The sequence below is a fragment of the Ambystoma mexicanum genome, chromosome 6p (genome assembly GCF_040938575.1).
Source record: "Ambystoma mexicanum isolate Mex_15411 chromosome 6p, UKY_AmexF1_1, whole genome shotgun sequence".
NCBI lineage: Eukaryota > Metazoa > Chordata > Amphibia > Caudata > Ambystomatidae > Ambystoma > Ambystoma mexicanum.
Window position 1 is genome coordinate 879,813,197 of NC_090935.1, and position 22,358 is coordinate 879,835,554.

The 22,358-nt window shown below is 47.5% G+C and overlaps 1 protein-coding gene across 1 annotated transcript in view; it reads left to right on the plus strand.

The window, feature by feature from the left end:
* Nucleotides 1-22,358, plus strand: part of WDR36 (WD repeat domain 36) — an 804,166-nt gene that overhangs the window by 46,998 nt on the left and 734,810 nt on the right. The window contains exons 3-4 of the mRNA XM_069625487.1: nucleotides 10,487-10,587; nucleotides 21,760-21,877. Of these exons, the coding sequence (XP_069481588.1) occupies nucleotides 10,487-10,587; nucleotides 21,760-21,877 (219 nt within the window). The remainder of the gene's footprint in view (nucleotides 1-10,486; nucleotides 10,588-21,759; nucleotides 21,878-22,358) is intronic.

Genomic DNA, 22,358 nt, shown 5'->3' on the forward strand with positions numbered 1-22,358 from the left:
TTGGGCTCCCTACCTAAGCTCTACTCTCACACCCATCCAGTTGAAAAATATGATGCTGGATCCAATTGACTTTACAAGTGAAGGGCCAGCTTTGTGGGGAGAGGTTGGCGTGGAATGCCTGATGCAGGGGAAAAATGCACGTTCCACAACACTTCAATTTTACATTTCTGTTTATTTCAGCCCTTTGCTGTTATCAGGCTCCAGACAGTTAATCTAAATCTATGGTTGCCTAACATTGAAGGCTGCCTCAGACAAGGGGATTTTGCTTCTAGGTCCCTCACGATTACTAGTGTCTTTATGAAAGGCCTTCCATATAAGGGTGGTGAAAGGCAAAGCATGGTGGATGGTTGAGAAGTTGATCTCCCGAGTGGTACCGAGAAACCGTTGAGGAACCCCTTTCCCTAGAGGATTCATCACACAAGAAGGAATACCGGGGATACACAGGCTGCATGTCTTTGCTCCCTTCAGATGGGGACTTGGAGGTACTGCATGCAGGTGGTCCTGCGCTCTGGGGAAAGCAGGTTTACAGAGGATCTCTTCTGCTTGAGTACTTAATGAGAGTGAGTATATTCTCTCACTTTAAACATAATTTTTTTTTTTTATTGTTTAGCCAAAATACGACTTTTCACAATTACACAAATAACAAGCAAAAACATCAAATTAAAACTAAAATTCATCCATCATATTTCATCAGTAAATTTCACCAACACTTAGCTTCATATTCTAAAGCAATCATAACCTAATAAAAGCTAATTCATTCAGCAATCTTAACATTTCCAGAGATGAGAAAGTTTCATTCCTTGCTGACAATCTCCACCTAATGTCCTTGTTATCTAACCAGTCATTCTTTCCCACAAATCGAGAAAGATATTTTATCCTTGCAGGCTTTGTAGCTGAACCGACCGTCCATGCATGTCTCAGATCTTGCACCAACAGTTCCTCACATAAATCGTAATTCCCTTCCTGTGATGGATCTTTTTTTTCTGAACTTCTGTATCTCTCGGGTTTCCACTAAGTTTAGGCATAATCTCAAGAATTCCGATCTCCATCGTTCATTTGGGAATCGTCACAATTAAGATAATACAAAGCCTCTTGGTATATCTAAGTCAGGGAAGGAGCTAAAAAGCACTGATTCACTGAATTTTGCTTTAGTAGATATCCAATCCATTGTCAACATGGCCTGTTTGACTTTCATAGGATTTTCAATTAAGTCAGCCTGAGTGTTCCCATATATCTAATATTTTGATAACTGCTTGTTTCAAGATGGACAGGGTGACACAATTCCCTAGCTCAAGATGAACTCTTCTAGCCATACATAGTGGGTTCTTCTTCGGCTTCACAACCAACCTATAAAGTGCACCCCCTCTTCCGAACAAAATATGATTGTAATGATTGCAAGCCTAACTCATAGCATAGACGAGCTATTGGTAGTGACATTGGAAGGTTCAACAAATGTTTCCATATACTTCCTTCTATTCTTGTCCAATTGACTTTCCAAGCGCAGGGCTCAACATCCATACCATACAGAACTTTATCATAGGAAGTAATGAGAATCTGCAAAATGAGGGTAAGATCGTTTTCATTTGACATGTTAGTTGTAGTACTTTTCTTCCAATATCTATTTCGGGAGCTTTTAATGATGCACTAGCTCTTAGGTGGATGCCCAGACATACAATTTTCTTGCACACTGGCAAAGTTCGGTCCCTAGAATCCGAATCTAGGGATTTTTGTTCAGGGGTTGGAAAAGACTAGAATGTTGGATTTAGCCCAACACATTTTTTAAGTCATTCAAAGCTTCATAGTTTGGGGTTTCAAAGGCAGTCGTCATGCACTGGAGGACTATGGGTGTGTAATCCCATAACACAACTTCATCGTTATAGGCCATCTAGTTAATTATACATGCACCAATTTTGGGACTAGGTAGAGTTGGAGGGGATAGGGTTTCCGCAAGATCTGCTAAGTAGAGGTTAAAGAGGCAGAGAGCCAGAATACATCCCTGCCTTACTCTCTTCTCCGTTGGATGCCCTAGCATATCAAGCCTGACTTGAATGCATATATTCTCATGTAGGTGGAGGATTATGGCGAGCAGACCTCCGGGGAGTCCCCAGCGTTTCAATGTAGACGAGTCTACCCCGATTGACTGTATCAAACGCTTTTGATAAATCAATCCACGCTCTGTATACTAAAGGACTATTCTTTATCCAAGTTGTATCAGCCAACATGGAAGCACACACATAGCTCATTTACAAGGAACTGAGCTATGCGGTCTAGTCTTTTGGGTGTGGCAGGCCTGGGACTATTTTACCTGGACTACTTTACCTGAGACTATTTAAACCGCACCCAAACAGCAGAACATGCTTTGTGGTGTTCTGCTGTGGGCAGCGTAACGCTCACCGTGTCCAGTTCTTTAATGCCAGCTTACCTGAAACCAAGTACATGCAGAGAGGGAAAGAACACTACGAAACTTACCTGGAACAGTATCCTGTCTCAATCCATCGCCGATTTTCAGTTCCACTCACCTGAAGGTACGAACTCCATCATCCGGCACCGCATGCATCCCGGAATCCCATAACCTGGAAAGAGGAGAAAGAAAGACAGTATTAGTAAGCGTTTACTCACGTTTCCTCCTGAATGAATAAAGCCACACAATTCTTACCTGGGTAGTCCTCTCCTGGTCCGTATCATTGCTGGAACAGAGCGGCGCTCGGCGAGGTACATTGCAACCTGCAAGGAGAGAAAAGACACAGGTTAGCAATATAAAAGGTGAAACGGTGCCACGCATCGCGCTATACTCAACGGACAGCATTGCGCTTTCGCCTACCGGCCCATGCTCATCTTCAAACTGCATGTCAACACCAAAATACCTTTCCATACCTAAAAGGAAAGAAGCAAGACATTATTATTCGAACTAAGAGGAACATAAGAACTGCATATAAAGACTGTAAAGCAGCAAACCTACAAAGTCACAGCAGGCCTGGATTCCCACAGGGGGGGCTTGCACCAGTGAAGTAACTTGGTCGCTGCTCGCCCCCCACATCTACGCGCCCCTGCCACGAGGAGCAGGATGGAGAATCCACCTTTTACAATTTTAAGCTGAGGAGAGGGCCCAAGGGGGAGGAAGGAGTTGAGGCAAAGGGGGTGTGGGAAAACATAAAGACAATCTGGTATTGAATCCAGCTCTCCTATATTGCAGACCCATCTTTAACCAGAGGCCTTACCAAGGGACCGGGAGAGGGTTTGAGAGTGGAAATCATCAGTGCTGGGTGGCGTCCCCGTGGATACCAGGTGAGCGTAACACCCCTAAACCTTTGAGATTTGGACCAATTCCTATATTTCTTTTTGAATTCCTTCTTTTTTGATTTAGAATAGATGAGGAGAAATATTGGTGACTTGGTGCCCAAATTGCCTTTCTCATTTGGTCTTTTACATTTCAGTCTCATCGAAACTGTGCTTGTGTGTGTTGGATATTTTCCCCTGCTTTACTCTCGGGGGAGGACGGGTGAGGGCCTAGGTCCCAGAGAAATTCAACAAAGCCTGCTGGTTTACTTAACTTTTCCAATTGTAGGTCAGCTATGGCGCTTAACACTTATATTCAGATCAGCCCCTTCTCTAATGAATCTAGATATTCTGTTCTTACTGGAATTTACCACGACAGCTGTATACACACTTTTCTCTGCTGTCTCCATTTTAAATACAAAGGAAGCTAGTAACAGACTATGGTCACTGGTATCCATCTCTCTTATTCTCAGGGTTTCACAGCAGTAAAAATGTCTGTACAGAGAATCGGGTAGTGCAGTACTGATCTAACTGTCCTGTTCTTCCAAGTGGTCGCAGGGACTAGATCTACATTTCCATTAGCTAGTCGTAAATTCTAATCTGCAGACAATCTTATCCATCTTTGCCCATTCAGTTTCCCTATGTAGCTCTTATTAGTCCGTCCCGGATTTTGAAGACAGTAGGAATTTAGATCCCATGCCATTAAGAGGCCTTCCTGGGTAAATTCACCTCTGTGAGTAATGTGGATAGTTCCTCCAGAAACAGACTGGTTTCAATGCACGGGGTTCCAGTATACATTTTAAAACAACGATGGATATTACTTTCCCCACTTTGAATGATAACACTCAAAACTATAAATACCTGTAGACTAATACTAATAATTTCAGATTTTAGCATTTTTGAGTTGCGTATCCCTATCAAGAGACCTCCAGACGGTCTACCGCCCTTTTAAGCGTGTAGCCAACTGTGCTATAATCGTGAAGCCATCCAAATGGAAATCCCCCTACAACCAAGTCTCTTGAAAAAGAATCGAATCATATTCCTGGAAAATAAACTGTCATCATCTGATCCCTAAAAGAACTGGAACCCCGCGTATTCCAACTAATAACATTAATTTTCTCCTTTGCTAAAGCAATGTCTCACTAGCATTCAGTTTTTGAAACACTTTGGTCAGACTGTCTGGAAGCAAGGCCCAGATTGTAGTCTTTTCAATTACAATAGTATTCCTTTCTCCACCCCCAGATCTCCTACTGCAATCACCAACCACACTTTTACTGTCGGTCCCTTGCCTCAGAGTCGGGGGGCGGGGGGAGAGCTCTCTACCCATCTCCATACCATTGGTTAAACAGTGCTCTGGGAGAGAAGCTACAACCTCAATTCCCAGCTTTTTGAATTCCAAATCAAAATTTAACATTGCATTCTCACCCATCCTGGTTTTCATACCTGTTTCAACAATGTGTAAAGACACCAAATGGGAAACAAACCTAATCAGTATCATAGGTGGAGAGTAGGAATAGATATGGAATTTCCCTCGCTATTGACAGAATGTAGCCTTCACTTATATTCAATTGTTTTAGCCATACTTTTGGCATTTCAAAAAGCTTGTGAGCATGACCTTCCCCAACCACCCCAGTCTCTACATTCTATTCCCTTGGGAGAGCAGGGGGGGTTCTCATGAATTTCTTTCCTGTCCATTTGTTGAAGCAGGGTATCTGATGACATGTCCAGACCTACTGACACCAAGTTAGCCTCAAGAGGTGAAGCCACATGGACATTCAGAGAATTCATTGAAGGAGCAGATGGCACAGTATAATTCTCTGACGGCACCTTGTCTCTTTGGGACTCCTCCTTGGAGATATTTCTCATGCTCATCCTCTACAAAAAATGGGAGCTCAACTGATAGAGAAGCCAGCTCTGCCAGCATCCCAGCCTGTTTGGAGGCCCACACTCACTTTTTCTTATTCCATGGCATCTGCTTGAATCTCAATAGCGTTCTTCATATCCACCTGTTGACTAAAGGAGGATTTTGTAGAGTCCAACTCCCCCCCCCCCCCTTTCACACCTTTTTCAATTTTCCTTGTCTTTTGATAATTAATTTTAGGGATGCATGTTTGTGACTCACTTTCAACTACTACTGTGTTTCATTTTGCTTTCTTTTTCTTGCCTTTCTTTTTCTTCTTGGTTTGTTCATGTTATGATATGATTGTATATAGGTGCTATATAAATAAACTGTGTTTCAAAGCGCTTCAAGGCAAGGGAGGGAACAAGGGAAAATACAATGACATTCTTACTAGCCATAAACAGTAAGGATGTGGAATTAACTATCGTACTTGGCCTGATGACATTTCAGATAGTGCAAGAGCTAAGACATAGATAAGGAAGGGAGGGGGAGAGTGGGAAGGAAATGGAAACAGACAGGTGACTACCGTACTAGGCCTGACGACATTTTTGGTTGAGCCGGAGAAAAACAAAAGGTGAGGGAGAGGGGTGCAGAAAGGGAGTGGAGGAACAAAACAAGCGACTATCGTACTAGGCCTGACAACGTTTCAGATAGTGCTGCAGGGAGCGAGGGGGAGTACAGTAAGGGGATGAGGGAAGCGACAGACGAGGTTGCTATCATACTAGGTCCAGGGACAATTCTGATAGAGTAAGTGCATAGAAGAAAGTAAGGGGAGGAGATGGGGAGAGGGGAGGAGAGAACAGAGTAAGCAGTCAAAAAGAGTGGAGAACGAATACAACTGCAGAAGTCAATAGTAATACATAATGTTGCAAGCCGGGATACAAGATGAAGATGGGAATAGATTTAGGGCCACCATGAGTACAAGATGCAAAGGAAGTCCAGCATGAGAGTTGAGAAAGGGTAATGCACCATGAATCAATGAAGTCCATAAAAGTAAAATCCAACATTGGTCACGAGATGGTGATGGTGAAACCAGTATGTTGCAGGACAGACTCCTGTGTCCGGGAAGGGGGGGGCACAAGGGAACAACACGGGGGGGGGGGGGACCAGAGAGGATGGGGATGACCTGTGGGGACAGAGGGTGTAAACACATGTTGGTGCATGCTTACCTGCTGTGTTAGCAGGGGGTCGGACCCTGGATTCCTTGGAGCCAGTAAGCTATTTAAGGTAAGTGGCCAATCCTGGGAGCGGGTGGGGTATTTAAGTAAGCCTGTGTGAATGCTTAAGTGTGGGTTAGTTGGGTGAGAGCAGGAGGCGGCGGAGGAGAGAGCAAAAGGAGTACCAAGGCTATTATAATAAGGAGGCGGGGGGGAGGTCTGTGGAATGTTTGTGTGTGTGAGAGCGGAGATGGTTAGTAGAGGTAGAGTAGTGTTGGTAGTAGCAGCAGAGGTAGTAGTGATAGTTGGGAGTAAGAACAATAGGTAGCGAATGAGAGAAATGAGTAGACTGGTAGAGGGTGGAAGTGCACACTAGGGAGGAGGAGGAGGAGGAGGAGGAGGAGAAAGAAAAATGAGGTAACTGAGGTATAGCAGTAGTTGGAGGTATGAGCATTAGTAAGAACAGGAGTAAGGAAGCAAGTAAGATCGAAAGGTGGAGTGAGAGATTGGAGGGATAGTGACTTGGTGGTAGGAGAACATATGGAGGGACCAGAATAGTGAAGGGTCTGCTGGGTTTGAAATTGAGATTCAATTAGCAGGAGCTAAAACCAGCTCCTGGGTGTCGGGCATCGCCATGTATGCAGCAGCTATCGCACGGGAACCAGTAGCTACCACAGATGCTCCTTTATAACCTTTTGTCCATTTTGTATGAGCCATTGTGTTTAAATGTGTATCAGCTGTGTTCTAATTTGTCTTTATTAACATTCTCAAATACTCAAAGTTAATGTCACATTTACAGGCTCTACTATACTAGAAGCAGGAGCTAAATAGCTACCAGCTCCCCTCAAATTCGAACCCTCGGTCTGGTACAAGCAGGTGTGAAAGAAGCAAGCCTGACACTGGGTGGATGAAGGCACCATCCCTAATGCTCTGAGACTACTAAGCAGGGAGCATGGGGGAGGGGGGACGATCCCTAGGGAGTTGGGTAGCCACTGATTTAAGGAAAATACGTGAAGCCCAAGAAGTGAAAGATCGATAGGGGTTACCAATGCCAGCGCTACCAACTTCCCCGTTAGCGACGCCTGGGATAGGGAGGCAGGGTCAAGGCCGTGTTAGACCAGAGAGAGGGCTGTCCCTAGCGCTAAACTTCCCGCTAGTCCAAGTTACATTTACCCAGAGAAGACGTCGATCCTATCTGTTATTTTAAATAAACACCCTTGGAACTACTATGAGAGGCAGCGTGATTGTTTGTGGCTGGCCGCCCCATCACAATACACAGTCACAATGTACACTTTGCACAATGTAAAGTTGAGATTGGTGGGGTGATGCCCATGCAAAGCTTTGGGGTGGTGATTGTTTGATGGAGATGATGCCCTTTAATCTGCAGTCTTTAAAATTGCTTAAGGGAATTTAGTTCAAGTCTTGGGAGTTTTTGTAGGGGGAGGCGGGGAAAAGGTAAAATAATGAAAATGATGGGAAGCACATGGTGGGGGGTGGTAATAAAGCTGGGCGAGGGTGGTGGGGGCGGGGAGGTCTCGGAATCTGGGTGTAGGGACGGTAACCAAAGATGGTCTGCCAGATTGGTGCGGTTTGAAGTGGCTGACAGCCCATGGGCTGATTTGAAGAAAGGAATACCTGCCAAAGGGAATCCAAATTGTCATAGGTTAGGCCATGATGTCATGCTGTGCATAATTACCTGTCATTTTATGTTGGAATATGTTGGGTAATGGCATCATTGTCTCATTAAGTTTTCCAGTTAGACAAGCCCTGTATACTCTATTCTAGTAACCTCCCAGTTTACTTTCAAAAAGGTTCTATACAATGCATATGTAGGTCTAGTCTGTACAGTCTGCAGACTCCATTATTGACAAACCTCAGTATGCACAAAGTTTGACATTCAAGCTTTCACAATCCCAGTGTGTTGTCATATTGTTGAACCCAGAGTATTCCCAGTTTGACAGCCCCAGTATAGGACCATTTTACACAATCAAATTATATTCAGTTTTACATCCCAACAATACACTTATTTCACGAAATCCCAGTTTGACTGTCATGCTTACATCCTGCACTTGCATCCGTAGTCTGTTGTGCTCTGCAGAGAGTGCTTTTTCTATAGAGAAACTACAGGTGTTTGAATTTAGAAACAGTATGCGTGTTCCCCTTCTCGTTCGTACGGGCCCCAGAACTGCTTATGGCCTCCCGTCTTTTTCTTTTTTTCAAGTTCTGGGGATGCATTTTTCTTGGTCTGTTTTTCCAGTATATTATGAAGGATTGTATTCTTTTATCATAGATTTGTGAGGCTAAAACACACAAAACTTTAAAAATGTTTTATCAAGTTGTAAAGAGGGAGGAGTTCTAGAGTATACGAGTACCTGAACTACGAATGTCATTAACTCCTTTTTATTTCTATTTTTATTTTTTTTAATTCTGGTTGTGACAGTGTCTTTCAATTGAGTCCGGAGGAGCGCAGGGGGCTGCTGGTCAAAAGAGGAGATGCAGAGCAGGTGGAAAGAACTTGAGGGGGAGGTTTGGTGAAAGGAGATACCGAGTAGGTGGAGGAAATATCTGAGGAGGTGGTGCGGGGTGAAAGGAAGACCTAGGGAGGAGGTAGTGGTGAACGATGGAAATAAGTGGTGGTGAAACGTAGTTGACAAGCAGGGGAAAGAGTAAGGCCTTAGAAGGAAGCAGGTGGATAGTGATGCACATATCCCAAGTCAATATGGAAGGCAAGAAGGTCTACATGGCTTGTCGAGGAGGGTGTTGACGAGATAGTGATTGGAGTCGGTGGATAAGGGCAAGTCCAAGTATGCCCTTTAGGAATGAGATTGTTGAGGTGACAAAGGGGAGACTGACGGTGGTTGGGGCAGGGCTGAAGAGTCGGGACCCTTTGATTGAGAGGTGTCTGAGAACCACAGTGCCCCACCTAAACGCCTCTGTGCCTGTCTCGCATCACGGAGATCCTGGAGGCTATATGGAACTTCTGGCCATGAATGGAACTGCCGCCTTCAAGTCAAGACCAAGGCTTCCAGAACAGTTGGAGGCACCAGAGAGAGAGACTCTGCGGAATGTTTGAGAAACGTTTTGTGGAATATTGGAGCAGAGATGTTTGAACTTGAGAACGGTCTTGCTGACATTTCATTTCGGTTTTTGAACACGCCTAAATTGACCACTTGGTGTAATGACCATGTACTATCAGTTTGGCCAACCCAATGTATTTCCAGGTAGCCCCAGTATAATACCAGTTTGCACAGTATATTCACATTCAACATATTCCACTATACTTCCCATTTGATATCACTGGTTTAATCTCAGTTTAAAAACACAAATCTAATCCTGGTTTAACAATCCAAGTAAACTCCCATTTTGACAATCCCATGTATTCTCGTTTTACTCAATGCCAGTATATTAGCTGTCCTCTGTATCCCCTCATACTCTCAATCCCACAATCCCCTCAGTTTAATGCTGGTATAAACACAGTTTCACATAGCCAGGATACTTTAAATGTGGCAAGCCCAATATAGCCTGAGTTTTACAACACATTACATTTTTGCAGTTTGTTATTTTCAGTACTCTCCCAGTTTAACAGTCCCGCTCTACTGGAATGCTCCAATACATAGAAAGTAAGCTGCTGTTTGGGAAACCTTGACTGTACAGGTCAAAGTGAAAAGGGACATATGCCTATTCCCTATAGAACATAAAATCAGGAAGTGTGATGATCCTTGCTACCCAGCACACCAGCTTTCAATTTACCTGGAACTTGAATCCATACAACCACAGAGGGTGAATTTTCACTGTTCATGTCTAGAAAGCGTGAGAGATTGTGACGGAGGAGTCGTGCTTCACACCGACATGTCATTTGCTATAACTGGGAAGAAGTTCTCTGTCCCTGATGCGAGGAGCCATTGCTGACCTCTAAGAGCCTGACTGCCATATTTGAGCAGGTGCATGTTTGATGCAAACGACCATTAAAATTGAATGTCTGCCTGCTATATATTTCCAATGCATATCGTTTACTTTTGGGTGATGTAAGTCATGCTTTTGGTAAGAATTTAACTAAGAGAAACTGCAGTTAAATTGGAACAGGAGGGAGTCTATTTGCCTGTGTAATTGATATAGCTTCTGTTAGACTGACTGAATTCTTCTTACCTTCCAGGCAATGCTGTTACTCAAGATATCACTTGTTTGGCTGCTGACAGAATGTTGGTGTTCGCATCGCATGGAACACTTCTGCAGGCCTTTGCTCGCAACAAAGAGGTTTGCTGCATTTTTGATGTTTTTTTTGTTTGTACAGTAGCTGTTTTCTTTTGACCGTTCCTCCTTTTTAACATGTGGAAATTGAAAACTTAGTTATAGATTATGTAAAATGAACGTTTATTAACAGTTTTAAGGAAACCGAACTAAAGTTCCACACAGATACTTGTTAATAACTTAAATGTGCTTTGAAATGTATGTCCGATTAGGAACTGTCTGAAAGATGATGGAAAGTATCAATCCTGGAAAATAGGCAGCAATTTGGTTGATGTCCTTCATTTGTAGACCGGTAGAATGCTATGCCTTTTTACAGGTCATTCAAAGACCTGTCATGGTGTTGAATAAAGGCATGACTTTAAAAAGCTTAATGGTCTAGGTTCAATACAGGTAATATAGAGTAGTGTATATAGTCCTGATATGTTGATGCCTTCACTGTGCATAGTGGTGAAGCCATATTTGTATGTCTCAAACCTTAGAAACTTTATGGAACTGTATGTTAAAGGATGTCTGTTTGGAACAGGATAAGAGAAACCAGGATGCAATGAGATGGGAGGCATCAGATCATGAACTTGGAACACTACTAGGCGGTATTCTGCAGAGTTTCATTTTTACATCACATAATTACTATTTGGGAAGTGGGAGATGTTTGCTTAAATGCCAAAGACTGAGCAAGTCGGACACTAGATCACTTATTGCATAGCACAGAAATGCTGATGATCACCAGTTTGTGTTTAGGGAGGACACACCTTTTCTTTGCACTTATATTCAACCACAAGGGGTGAAGGCTCAAAACCAAAAGCTGATAAACCAACAAAGTTCACTGGACAGTAGTAAGAGTGCGATTGCCAGTTCACCACAATGTTTTCAAAAGGGAGTTGGACACAAAGCTTTCTCCCCTTTCTATACCTGCTCCTCTTCGGGATCACCCATGGCCCTGCTCTGTCTATTATTGTACTTTCCCTTCTGTTCACGGGCATTGTTATGCCATCTCCTCCACCTTGCTTTGTAGTTTTCTTTGAGTCTGTGTGGTCTTCCTGATCTAGCGGTCTTCTCTGGCTTCACTCTTAGGTTCTTCATCTCTCTTCCTCACTGTTTTCGCTCTCCCCCCTGAGTCTCATTGAACCTTGTCTTTTCAGTTCCACTCTTTCCTTGTCTCACATAGATTTTGGCCAACTTTTAATTCACCACTCTACCAAGCTTCTGTTGTCTTTCTCCTTACCCGCTCTCTTCCAATTTCTTGCCTCTTTCCTCCAGAGAGTATCTTTACCTCTGGTCTTGTCAAGACTCTTCTCGCTCGTCCTTCTGGTAGCCTTCTCTATTCTAGCCTTCTGAGAAGCTCCTTTCTATGTTAACAGTGACTTTGCGCCAAGCTTTTATCTATTTTCTCTCTACAGACAATTCAGTCTTTCTAATATTCGCCTTTTCTGTATTCCTGTCTGCTTTTCTACTTCTGAAAGGATATACCCCTCTTCCCACTCTCTCAGATGGTATGGTTCTGTATCTGTCCCAGTGCAATATCTTTTCTTACAACTGCTCCCCCTTAGGACCCATTTTAGACACTCTTTAGAATATCTACCCTCTTCTCAAACGTTAATATACCTTTCCTTTTTGCTTTTTCTTTCTTCCAACCACAATTTATCTCTGGCTAACTTTCTCTTTCTATCCTTCATCAATTTTCTTCTACCTTGAACTATCCCCACACTTTTTCCACTTTACCGCACACCACTTCTCTGGCTCCTTCTTTGTACAAAGCCTTACTGTTTGGGGTTTGCCCAGAACTATTGTTTTCCTGCTGGCAGCTATCCTGAGGGCTGACTTCTTCTGTTTATGCTAGTTTGTTTTTAAAGGGATCTTTCCCTTCCTCTTTTATGTTTTCCTGTAGCATGGACTAGTGCTGTGCTGTAGGGTTTAGTCTCTTTCCTGGTTGGCCTATATGACTACGGTCATATGATGTGTCAGGGGGCCGCCAAAGGGCATAGGAGGGCAGGCAGCCATTTTCGATTTTAAACTGTATTCTACTGTGCCAGGGATTGCTGCATGCAAAGCTACTATGCTCTTGTTGACAAAGTGCATGCTTTGGGGGGATGTTTAACTTTACTCCTGTTCTGTTTCAATAGGCTTTTATACTTTCCTGCATGTTCACAGACCCAAAGATCCACAAATCCAAACTCTGGATCTCTGCATATACCCAAACATTTTTGTTTTGGGTGTTCATCTACCTGGGGACCCATCTCCCATTGGGGCTGTCCTGGGAGGCACAATATGGCACTCCCCCCACATAGGGATTTATTTTTATTTTACTTTTGTGAGCAGATGGACTTCTTCTGATGCCCTTTCGCCACTGTCATTCTTTTTATGTGCTTCCCTAGCAGCTCAAATGACCACCAGGGCAGGGATGGTTTTCTATCACCCTACAAGTGGTCTGTGCAGTGGACCATTGGCAGCTGCAACAGTGTTTTTCTTGTGTTTTTTTAAAAAATGTATTATTATTATTTTTTTTGTAGGGCCGGTCTGTTTGTCCTACCTGGTGTGTCAACGGAAGGCTGGCATAGGTCAACCCTGAGTGGATGTGTTAAGTGGTTGCTCTGTACATTATTCTGATTCTTACCTGGATTAGTGGCAGACTACTGCAAATATAGGCTCTCGTTACTTTCACTCTGAACAGGGGGGAGGAGCGGGCACACATCTTTAGCAGGGCCTCCCCGCGCTAATAACACATACTGCCTGGCTTGCAGAAGACCTTTTACATATTACATTCTCGTGATTAAAGCGCTTGTGGCACCTTCAATCGGAAGAATGAAAATATTTAAAAGGCCTTCTGCAGCATGCTTTTATTAGTGTGGGCCTGGATGCTTATAAAGTGGCTGGAAAAAATATTTCGAGGGGATTGGGTCCTCCGACGTATTCCATATCTATGACATGTAATCACCACAGCTGTGCTGCTTCGGAAACTTTTTCGGCGTCTGCATCCTGCGTCGATGACGTCGATGCGCCGTCGTCGAGGACCTCCTCCGACGTCATCCGATGTAATAAGTAGGACGCACGACGCCCATAGCCTCAGTTCCGTTTTTTCCGCGAACGTGTTGCTTTGTGTTTCTCGGTTTGAACACCTCGACTCTTTGGAGTTCTGTTCTTCTCGGTTCTTCGAACCTGTTCGTTTGTGAAAATCCTTCTGGAGATGTCTTCTACTTCGTCTTCGACCCCGCGTCCGGGTTTCAAGAAGTGCGGGGAGTGTGGGTCCAAGATGTCGGTGACGGACTCGCACGACACCTGCCTCTGGTGCCTCGGGGAGGCCCACGACACGGATGACTGTATCGACTGCCAGTCGCTCACGTCCAAAGCCTTACGCGAACGTAAGAAGAAGTTGTCGGTAGGTCGGGTGTCCAAGCCCCGGAAGTCGAAGTCTGCGGGGCTTTCGACGGATGATTCGAGGGGTGACTCTCCGTGTCATCGTCGGAAGTCTCGTGGGTCTCCTTCTAGGAGTCGGTCTCGCCACTCCTCTGCCTCTTCGAGGCATTCTCGGAAGCGCCGACATCGGTCGTTTTCCAGGTCCTCTTCGGAGGGCTCTGCCCGGCACGTCGCTTACCCCTCGGGCCGTGCGACGCCGGAGGAATGGGCTTCCTTTGGGAAGAAGATGCTGGCGATTCTTGAGTCGCAGGGTATTCAGCCGTCCGCGCCCCCGAGTGGGGTCGGTCGTGTGAGGTCGAGAGACACCGCTCGCAAGAGTGGTCGGCACGAGTCACGGGAGAGGTCCCGTTCGGACAAGGGGACTCGTTCTCGACGTACCCGTTCAAGGTCCCGGTCCTCGACGCGTTCGAGACCGTGTGCACCTGTGAGGTCTTCGAAGAAGGCTTCGGCGTCTGTGGCGTCGAGGGCGTCGACAGGCTTTCTCGAGGCTCTGGCTCCGAGGAAGTCGTCGATGCCGTCGACGCTCAGGTCGTCGAGGGACACGCTCGGGGCTCCGGCCTCGAGGGCTGTGTCGACGCCGCCGATTCTGGAGGCGCTGCATCTGACGTCGACGCCGATTTCGTCGACGCCGATCCTCTCGGCGCCGATGCCGGTTCTCTCGACGCTGGCGCCGATTCGCTCGACGCCATCGACGCCTTTCGTGTCGGAGGTACCCCAGGGCACGGGTGGACCCCCTAGGAAGGCTCTGGTTAAGAGCAAGCACTCTCGAGTGCCTTCTTTACGCCACCTGGACTATATTTCGGAGGCGGATGAGGATTCTGATGGCCTGGTTCCTAGTCAGGTTCCGGATGACATTGTCTCGGGCCATAGTCAGTTTGACGAGTTGAGACAGTCACTGCATGATGCCAGTGGACTGGACACCTCTCCGGAGGTGGAGTTTTGTAGGCCTGAGCCTGGCTCTCATGCTGATTCCTCGTACCGGCGCCTTATGGCTAGGGTTTCTGAGTACTTGGGATGGTCTGCTCCCCCAGGGGAGTTTGTGCAGGATGATCTGACCGACATCCTTGATGTTGGTCCCCCAACTGACCCGGTTCTGCCGTTCCATATGGCTTTACAGAGAAGGGTGGCGGCGGCTTGGACTGCTCCGGAGAGTCTCCCGGCGGTGGGCAGATCCTTGTCGCGAAAATACCGTCCAGCCAGTGGCGACCCCTGCTACTTGACCAGGCACCCCACTCCGGAGAGTTTGGTGGTGCAGGCGGCCACGGCCCCGGCGAAGCAGGCGTCGTACCCTACCATCCCTCCTGATAGGGACGACAAACGTTTTGATGGCTGGGCGAAGAAAGTGTTTTCTTCTGGTGGTATGGCGCTTCAGGCGGCCAACCCCATTTGTGCCTTGTCACGTTTCACGCACACTCTGTGGAACTGTGTTGCGTTGGCGGCTGAACATGTTCCCGAAGGGGATGAACGGGATGGTTTCCTTGCTATGGTCCAGGATGGTAAGGATGCCATGTGTGAGTCCGTTCAGTCGGGTTTGGACTTAGCTGAATGCGTCAGTAGGTCCATGGCGGCGAGCACCGTGATACGCAGGTTTGCGTGGTTGCGGAAGTCGGGGTTTGCGCCTGATGTGCAGTCCCGGCTCCTCAACATGCCCTTTGATGGCGAACACCTTTTTGGCAGCAAGGCTGACGAGAGCCTTAAGAGGTTGCCGACCTCAAAAGCTGCAGCAAAGTCGTTGGGCGCTGCAGTTCGCCAACCTCTGCCTTTTCGTCCCAGGGGACAGCAGTGGAGGGGTGGTTCCTTTCGCTATTACTCATCCTTCAGTAAAGCGAGAGGAGCTGGCAGTCAAAGAGGCCAACGCAGGGGTACCAGAGGTGGACGACAGGGTACCCGTGGTGCCAAGGCCGCTCGGGCAGTTGCCTCTTTGCCCTCAGGTAACGCTGCAGCCGCTCCCACTCAGTCGTGAGGCCATGTCCCATGGTTCGCCGGTTGGGGGAAGGCTGGCGCAGCATCTTGTAGAGTGGCAAGCCATTACTTCAGATGTGTGGGTTCTGGAGATCATAACCCACGGCTACTGTCTTCCTTTTCGGCACAGGCCTCGCGACAATCCACCGGGGAACCTCTCTTTGCAGAGTCCGGATCCGCTCCTTGCGCAGGAAATTCAAGCCCTGCTGGAGAAAGGCGCCATAGAACTGGTGCCTGTAGCGGAGAGGAACAAGGGATGGTATTCCCCTTATTTTTTGGTTTCGAACAAAGACTGGGGATTGAGACCCATCATGGACTTGCGCGGTTTGAACAAACTCCTCAGGAAGGACAAGTTCAAGATGGTTACTCTCTCTCAAGTCCTCCAGGCCCTTCAGCTTCAGGACTGGTTGGTGTCACTCGACCTCAAGGATGCTTACTTCCATGTGCCGATCCATCCCAAGCACAAGAATTACCTGCGGTTCGCGGTTGGCGACTCGCACTTTCAGTTTCGGGTCCTGCCGTTCGGTTTGACCTCCGCCCCGAGGGTTTTCACCAAGCTCATGGTGGTGGTGGCAGCGCATCTCAGGCAAGGGGGGATTCACGTCTACCCCTACCTGGACGATTGGTTGATCAGGGGGAGCTCTCCCGAGCAAGTCCTGGATCATCTATCGATCACCTGTCGCTCCCTTCACAGGCTGGGCTTCTCCCTCAATTTAAAGAAGTCCCATTTGACGCCAACTCAGCGGCTCCAGTACATCGGAGCAGTGCTCCAAACTTCCCTGGGGCAGTGTTTTCCTCCCCAGGTGAGGGCTCTTCACATTCAGCAGATGGTGCACAAGTTTCAGCATGCCCAGACGCTCCCAGCGTTCGAGTTCTTGAGGTTGCTCGGCCTCATGGCATCCTGCATTCTTCTGGTGCCAGAGGCTCGCCTGCGGATGAGATCTTTGCAGTGGGCACTCAAGACGCAATGGTTGCAGTCCTCCGGCAGGATGTCGGACTCGATTCAGGTGCCGTCCTCGGTCGCCCGGGACCTTCTGTGGTGGGCCGTCGAAGGCAACTTGATGAAGGGGGCTCCATTTTGGCTTCCCTGGCCGGAGGTGACGATCGTGACGGATGCATCCCTCACGGGATGGGGAGCTCATGCCAACGGGCTGACAGTCAGCGGTCGTTGGTCTCCGTCGGAGTCCAGACTCCATATCAATCTGTTGGAGCTGAGGGCCGTCAGGCTAGCCCTGAAGGCTTTTCTGCCGTCTGTGCGAGGGAAGAATGTCCTGATCCTGACGGACAACACAGTGGCCATGCACTACCTCAACAAAAAGGGGGGGGGGCAGGGTCACTTCCTCTGTGCAGAGAGGCGATGCAGCTCGAGTTCTGGGCCATCCAGCAGGAAGTTTCGATCTCGGCAGTTCATCTGGCCGGAGCCGAAAACGTGACGGCGGACGCTCTGAGCAGGCAGAGCGCGATCTCTCACGAGTGGGAGTTGGCTCAGGAGATTCTCCTGGAGATCTTCGCCCTTTGGGGGACCCCTCAAGTGGATCTCTTCGCCTCCAGTGTCAACCGGAAGTGCGAAAGGTTTTGCTCGCGGGAATTTCCCCCAGAAGGAGCCTTAGGAGACGCGTTTGTGGTGGAGTGGTCATTCCCGCTGCTGTACGCGTTTCCTCCAGTCCCCGTCATCCCGCAAGTGCTGCGGAGGTTACGGAAGTTCGGTTCCCGGATGATCCTCATTGCCCCGGCGTGGGCTCGGAGGACGTGGTACCCGGACCTTCTCGACTTATCCATCTGCCCTCCACGTCGTCTTCCCTACCGAGACGATCTGCTCTCACGGGAGGGGGGTCAGGTTCTCCATCCAGAGGTCAGATCCCTCAACCTTCACGCTTGGCTTCTGAAAGGTTGAGGTATAAGGATTGGGACCTCCCTGAGGACGTGATGGAGGTGTTGCTTTCGGCCCGAAGGCCGGCAACAAAGTCTCTGTACCGTTGCCGTTGGCGTAAGTTCTGCGACTGGTGCAGACTTCAGAATGTGGATCCTTTTGCATGTGACATCCCCATGGTTCTGTCCTTTTTGCTTTCTTTGGCCCACAGGGGCTTGCAAGTGGGTACCGTTAAGGGTTACCTGGCGGCGCTGTCCATCTTTAAGCGCTCATCTGAAGAGTGTTCTTACTTTAAAATCCCTTTGATTTCACAGTTCCTGAAAGGGCTCACTAATGTGTTCCCTCCGTCACCTTTCCTGGTGCCCGGTTGGGATTTAAACCTGGTTCTTAAGTTTCTTATGGGTGCTCCGTTTGAGCCTTTACATTCTTGCCCTTTGAGGCTGTTAACTCTGAAAACTGTGTTTTTAGTTGCGGTTACTTCCGCTCGCAGAGTGAGTGAGTTACAGGCACTTTCAGTTAAGCCTCCCTTCACTGTATTTCACAAGGACAGGGTTGTCCTTAGAGTTCGTCCTTCTTTTCTTCCGAAGGTAGTGACGGAATTTCATTTGGCCCAGAAGGTTGTTCTTCCGGCATTCTATCCTCCTCCGCATCCTGGTAAGGAAGAGGAGAGGCTCCATAGGCTTGATCCTAGGAGAGCTTTAAGCTTTTATGTTTCACGCATGTCCCGGGTCAGAGTGGATGATCAACTCTTTATTGGTTACGCTGGAAAGCGTTTGGGGCAAGCTGTGACGAATCAGACTTTGTCTCGCTGGATTATTTTGGCCATCTCGGAGTGCTACCGTTTGGCGGGTAAGGACCCACCGGCTGGCTTGCGGGCCCATTCTACCAGGGGTATGGCTGCGTCTACTGCCCTGCAGAGGGGTGTTCCTATTCGCAACATCTGTGATGCAGCCACCTGGGCTTCAGTACATACATTTGTACGTCACTATTCCCTTGATTCCATCCGAGCACAGGATCTGGCCTTTGGCAAGGCGGTCCTTTGCTCTGCTATTTGATTGGCTATTCTACATTTTGATTCTAAATTCTTTCCCTCCTCCTTGCTTTGGTACTGCTTTGGGAGTCTGTCATAGATATGGAATACGTCGGAGGACCCAATCCCCTCGAAGAACAAGTTACTTTCTTACCTGGTAACGTTCTTTCGATGGGATGGTCCGACGACGTATTCCATATCGCTCCCGCCCTGCCTTCCCCGCTTCAGAATTTCTTTTGCGATTGCAGCTTACGTTCCGCAAGGCTTTGTGTCTGACTGGCAGTTGACTTCTGTCACACGTTCTGGGGGAAAAAACTATAACTGAGGCTATGGGCGTCGTGCGTCCTACTTATCACATCGGATGACGTCGGACGTCGGAGGTCCTCGACGACGGCGCATCGACGTCATCGACGCAGGACGCAGACGCCGAAAAAGTTTCCGAAGCAGCACAGCTGTGGTGATTACATGTCATAGATATGGAATACGTCGTCGGACCATCCCATCGAAAGAACGTTACCAGGTAAGAAAGTAACTTGTTCTTCTCCCGCCCGAAATATTATTTCCATCCACTTTCTAAGCACCCAGCCCTGCAGTAATAATAACACAGCATGCTTGCGGTAGGCCTTTTAAATAGTCTTTCACTCTTGTTATTAAAGTGCTCATGGCACCTTTTAATCACGAGACTGAATACCTATTTTTGAAAGGCCTTCTACAAGCAGGCTATGCTATTACTGCAGGGCTGGGTGGTTAGAAAGAGGATGGAAATAATTTCTCCTGAACAAACGGGAGAAATATTCTTTCCAGTGACTGTCTAATCACCCAGCCTTGCAGTAATAACATAACATGCTTGTGGAAGGCCTTTTAAATATGATTTCGTTCTTGTGACGACAATGACAGAATATTTGAAAGAACTTCTGCCAGCATGCTGCTAGTACCCGCCCCACAGTAACAAGTGGCTGGAATTAATTTCTCCCACCCGAACGGCCAGGAGAAATATTTCTTGCCAGCAGTGGCACCGCACAGAACCTGCTTGTAGAAGGCCTCCCCATCTGCACCCTCTCCTAAGCACCCCAGAATGACTCCTTCCCTTGGATTGGAACCGGGTTTGTGAGTGGAGCTGAGGTGCTTGTGGTGTTCTGTGTCTCTCTTGCTCTGTCTCCCTAGTGTGGGCGGGCAAAGAGATGCGTTGTCAGGTTGAAGGCTTCTAGGTTGTCTGTGAGAGATTGTGTCATAGCGTTTGAAGGGGAGTCAAACCAGATGTTGAAATCTGAGTGTGGAGGAAGCTGTCCGAGGTGGAGGGTGAGAGTTGTTTTACAAGAATGGATTCCTAGTCGGTGGTGCTAGCTGAGGTGTCCTTGATAAGCAGAGGAAATTGGTATTTGTGTAGGATCTCAAGTCTCCCCCCCCGCCCCCTCCCAACCTCTTCTTGATCTGTTCCAAACTATCAGGTTGTAACCGGGTGTGAAGGCCTTGTGTGCATTGGGTTCCCAATCGTCCCCAAACCAGGTATCTGTGATTAAATGGACGTTTGGGCTTTTGTCTGAGATATGGCCAAAGATGTTAAATTTGTTTTTAGAGACTGACCTGGCGTTTCTGAGGATGCAAGAGATTTGGTGGGCTTTGTTTAAGTACTGGATGGTTCGAGCTGGGGAGTGTTGGAAGAAACGAAAGGGAGTGGAGGAGTGGGCTGTGGGCTGAGGGGGAGGGGGTGTCCACAGGAGGTGGTTGCGGTAGGTTAAGAGGTGGTCAGAGGATGACATGGGGGTGGAGGTCGACATGGGTGGTGGAGATGGACACGGGCCGAGGGGGGAGGAGGGGGAATAGTGCAAAGTCAGGGCTGAGTGCCGGAGAGGAGGTTTGGGCACTATAGCGGTGTGGCAGGGATTGGGATCTGGGTTAGAGCATGGATGATGCTAAGTGGGGCCTGCGGTGGCTGAGGTCTGGGCCTTTTCTTGTCTTTCGCGTGGGTTAGGGTGGGGGGCTGCTGAGGAGGTCAGGGTTTTGGCCAGGGCTGCCCTGGCTGCGCTAAGAGCAGGGAGGTGTAAGTTGGGGGCCATGTTGTTCGTGAGACGTGAGGGCGCTGTTGATGAGGTAGCATGTGGTAAGGGGTAGGAGGGGTTGGCTTGATTTGTAGATGGGTGGTGCGGGATGCTCAGGGGGTCAATGTTTTCAACTCTCGCTTGTACAGGGCGGGATCTACATGGAGGTTGGATCAGGGGGGAAAATGGGGGTGGGGTTGAGCAACGGTGAAGGAGTGCTGTATACCATGGTGTTTTGGCGGGTGGGTGGTTTGCGAGACGAGGTGGAGGGTTGGGATGTTGGGCTGTGCGTTGGAGAGGGTTGGGGTCAGGACTGGTGGGTATCGTTAAGCATACAGCCATGCCAGCGTGCCGCTCTGATTTGGGAAGTGTGTGGCATGGTGTCCATCTTTTGTGTATGATGCATCCTTGATTGGAAGATCAAACATGTATGGTCAGTGCAGCAGGGGGTCAGGTATGGGAGTACGGGGTGGGTAAGTGCAAAATAGAAACACCTAGATTTGAGACACCTGGATAGAGGGAGACATTTGAGGGCACAACAGGAAAAAAAATGTAGAATCGCCTAGAAGTAGGTGATTGTTAAAACTAAAGTAGGACGTGATTTTCGGTAGGGCGGAGATGTACAGGGCGAAGAGAAGTGGGCCTAGCACTGATCGTTGAGAAACACCTATTGTGAGGGGTTCAGTTGAGGTGGTGATTGGAGTACTATGAAATGAAGGAGTGGTCGGAGATGGGACATCCAGTCGAGAACACCCTCAAAATCAAGGAGTGAAAGAATTTGAAGGATTGTGGGATGCTCCACACTGTCGAATGCAGTGTTGCATGCACTTCCAAGACTTATGCTAAATACTTTGCTTACGTTTTAGGTTGTTCATACTTACAAGGGCCACATTGCTGAAATTCATCTGCTCCAGCCCTTCGGTGATCATGTCATCTCTGTGGACACAGAAAACGTGCTTATTATTTGGGATGTCCAGTCAGAAGGTAAGAGTATAGTTTGGAAAATGTTTCACGCTTTTAGCCAGTGTTTGCAAATGTTGCATCATGCTACGATCATCTTTGTACGATAAAAGCAGAGTACTGAACGTTGTTGATAAGCTACGCTTTTAAGTTTTATCTAAGAAAGGTTAGAGCAAAGTGTTCAGCGATAATTGATGTACTAATCCTGTGGGAGACTACACAACACTTCTCCTTTTGGTATTTGGTAACCCACCTTTTGGTATAGGCCTGGACTACACAAGTTGGTAGAGTGACTGAGCAGCCAGGCTTATCTCAAGAGGGGTAAATGTGAGCTGTAGAGCTGTAGCAAGGAAATCCACAAATACAAGTAGCCAAGTAACACTTACGCTCAAGGTTTTTAGTTATAAATAGTTATTTATGTATTTAACAGCAGTTTTTAAATATGCATTCTTTAAAAAGGGCAATGTATGTAAAAAATCTAATATACTTTAAAATACTTTCCCAG